Below are 2,477 nucleotides of genomic sequence, written 5' to 3' on the forward strand. Positions count from 1 at the left end.
AGGGCGTCGCCGTGAATATTCTGTTTGAACGATTTGCGCCACGCGACGGATTCGAGAGGCATGTGACGGATTTTGTGTTCACTTCCAAAGCCGTATGGGAGCGCAAAACGCTACTAGTATATGGGGTAGTTATGGCTGGAACCTATCTCTTTCCGCGAAAAGATCAAAAGAGAGTCTTTAAATCAGCAAAAATTGTGAATGACCTTTTCTTAGGAATTCAGGGTAAGCAATGTTCTATAGTTCCGACCATTCTCGCAGATATTTTCTTAGCTTGTACTGGTTGTCGAAAGGGAGAAAAGTTTTTCCATGGGGCGAACTTGGTTTTATACATATAGGCTACGGGACATTTTAAGAGACAAGCATCAGTTGCCGATAGTTTGCCGGTGGTTGGATATAATTGGGTAGTCACACATCCCAAAAGAGTCAACGAGGGAGATCTACCAAAGAATGCATCCGAATGTGTGGACTACTTGGAAATATTGCAAGATTTCAACATTAGGTGGGTATTAGATTGGACAGACTGCTTTGAGCCGATACTTCGCACAAAGGAATCCGAACGTGTTCTCTTGCTGGGTACTCAAGGAATCATCTCATATACCCCGAAGAGATTTCTCAGACAACTAGGTCGCATTCAGGGGCCGCCACCGATTTCCGAGTTTAGTGAAGTCACCATTTTCTTTGATCAGGGGGTATGCCCAAAAGAGATCCCTATGAAGAGCCAAATCACTGAATCTTGGAGAACAATATCCGACGATAGAAGCATTCGTTATCTTCCGGAGCTCAAACAGAAGGGGGTAATGACCGCACCATACGAGGATTGGTTGAAAGATTCCACCACGCAAGGGTTGCAACATGAGCCGTATGAGGAAATTGAGAAGCTGAGAGCCATCATTAAAGCCAAGGACATGGAGGTGGTACAGTTGAAGAAATCCATCGAAGCGCACAAAGGAAAGGCAGAAGAAAACAAGAGGTTATATGAGAAGGAGCGAGAAAGGCGCCAACAGATGAAGCGGAAATGTGGGGAATTATATGATCGAGCTGAACGTGTCAAGATGACATACCCGGGAGATAGAGGACTACCCCCTACCCCGGAGGTTTAAGATCCCGAGCATCGAGATGTACGATGCCTCTACAGACCCGGAGGACCACCTTTCGGTCTTCTTGACGCATATGCGCCTGCAAACCGCCGCGGATGAGGTCCGCTGCAAGACCTTCCCTATGTTCCTAAAGGGGAAGGCGCGGCTCTGGTTCCAGGGGCTGAAACCGGGGTCTATACGGAGCTTTTCTGAGCTGGCCCGGCAGTTTGCCGCCCAGTTCGTCTCCTCGAAGGTCTACGCGAGGAACGCAACTCACCTGATGTCCATCAGACAGAGGCCCGATGAGTCGCTGAGAAATTTCATGACCCGTTTCAACGCGGAGAGCCTGCAGGTCAGGGAGAAAGACGAAAAAGTGGTCATGGCCGCCTTCACAAATGGGCTCAGGGTAGAGGAGCTCTTCTACGACCTGGCCAAGAAGCCTCCCGTAAACCTGGAGGAGCTCCTACGCAGGGCGCATGAGGCCGCTAATGCGGAGGAGGCAGGTCGTTTGAAGAAAGAATCAGATCGAGAGCTCGAAGATCGGAAAGGTCGGACAAACCCCCCGGAGGGCAAGGACGTCCCGTCCAAGAAAAACGTCTTCGACCGACTCTCAAAGGAGAAGGCCCCTGCTCTGCCGCCACTCCCAGAGAAGACTTACACCCCTCTAACACGGCCCAGAGCTCAGATCTTGGCGGTTATGGAGGCGGAAGGACTGGGAGATCGGCCGCCCAAGATGGGGACGCCCCGGAACAAGAGGAACCAGGACAGATACTGCGAATCCAGATCCGAGCTGCCAAGTACGCCTACGCTGGGAGAACCCTTTATCGGAAGTCGTACTTGTCCCCCTGGCTAAAGTACGTGACGCCCGAGGAAGGTGACTACTTTCTGCGCGAGATCCATGAAGGTATATGTGCGGCACACGTCGGGTCCCGGGTGTTGGCAAAAAAAGTGCCTCCTTTTGGGCTACTATTGGCCCTCCGTCTTCCGAGACGCCGCAGATTTGGTCCAGAAATGCCGAGCTTGCCAGGTGCACGCTTCGCTGCGCCATCAGCCAGCTCGGGAGATGGTTCCCATCCACAGTCCTTGGCCCTTCGCTCAATGGGGGATAGACCTCCTGGGTCCCTTCCCCCGAGCCCCGGGAAGATATGAACACCTCGTGGTGGCAATAGACTACTTCACAAAGTGGGTGGAGGCGGAGCCCCTGGTCTCTATCTCTGGAAAGGCAATTCAGAAATTCTTCTGGAAGAACATAGTTTGCCGCTTCGGGATTCCGCACATCCTGATATCCGACAACGGCCGCCAGTTCGCCGAGAACCCTTTCCGGAGCTGTTGCGCTGAGCTCGAAATCAACCAGCACTTCACGTCGGTTGGTCACCCCCAGGCCAATGGTCAGGTGGAGAA

At 52.2% G+C, this 2,477-nt stretch overlaps 1 protein-coding gene across 1 annotated transcript; it reads left to right on the plus strand.

The window, feature by feature from the left end:
- Positions 1-1,116: 1,116 nt before the first annotated feature.
- On the plus strand, positions 1,117-1,929 carry LOC113738982 (uncharacterized). The gene has a single exon (XM_027266241.1). It carries the CDS (start codon positions 1,117-1,119, stop codon positions 1,927-1,929), a length of 813 nt encoding a protein of 270 aa, XP_027122042.1.
- Positions 1,930-2,477: the final 548 nt, after the last annotated feature.

The sequence above is a fragment of the Coffea arabica genome, chromosome 9c, assembly GCF_036785885.1.
Source record: "Coffea arabica cultivar ET-39 chromosome 9c, Coffea Arabica ET-39 HiFi, whole genome shotgun sequence".
Lineage (NCBI taxonomy): Eukaryota > Viridiplantae > Streptophyta > Magnoliopsida > Gentianales > Rubiaceae > Coffea > Coffea arabica.

Coding starts and splice junctions, on each gene's coding strand:
- LOC113738982 (XM_027266241.1), top strand. CDS start 1,117: ATGTACGATGCCTCTACAGACCCGGAGGACCACCTTTCGGTCTTCTTG.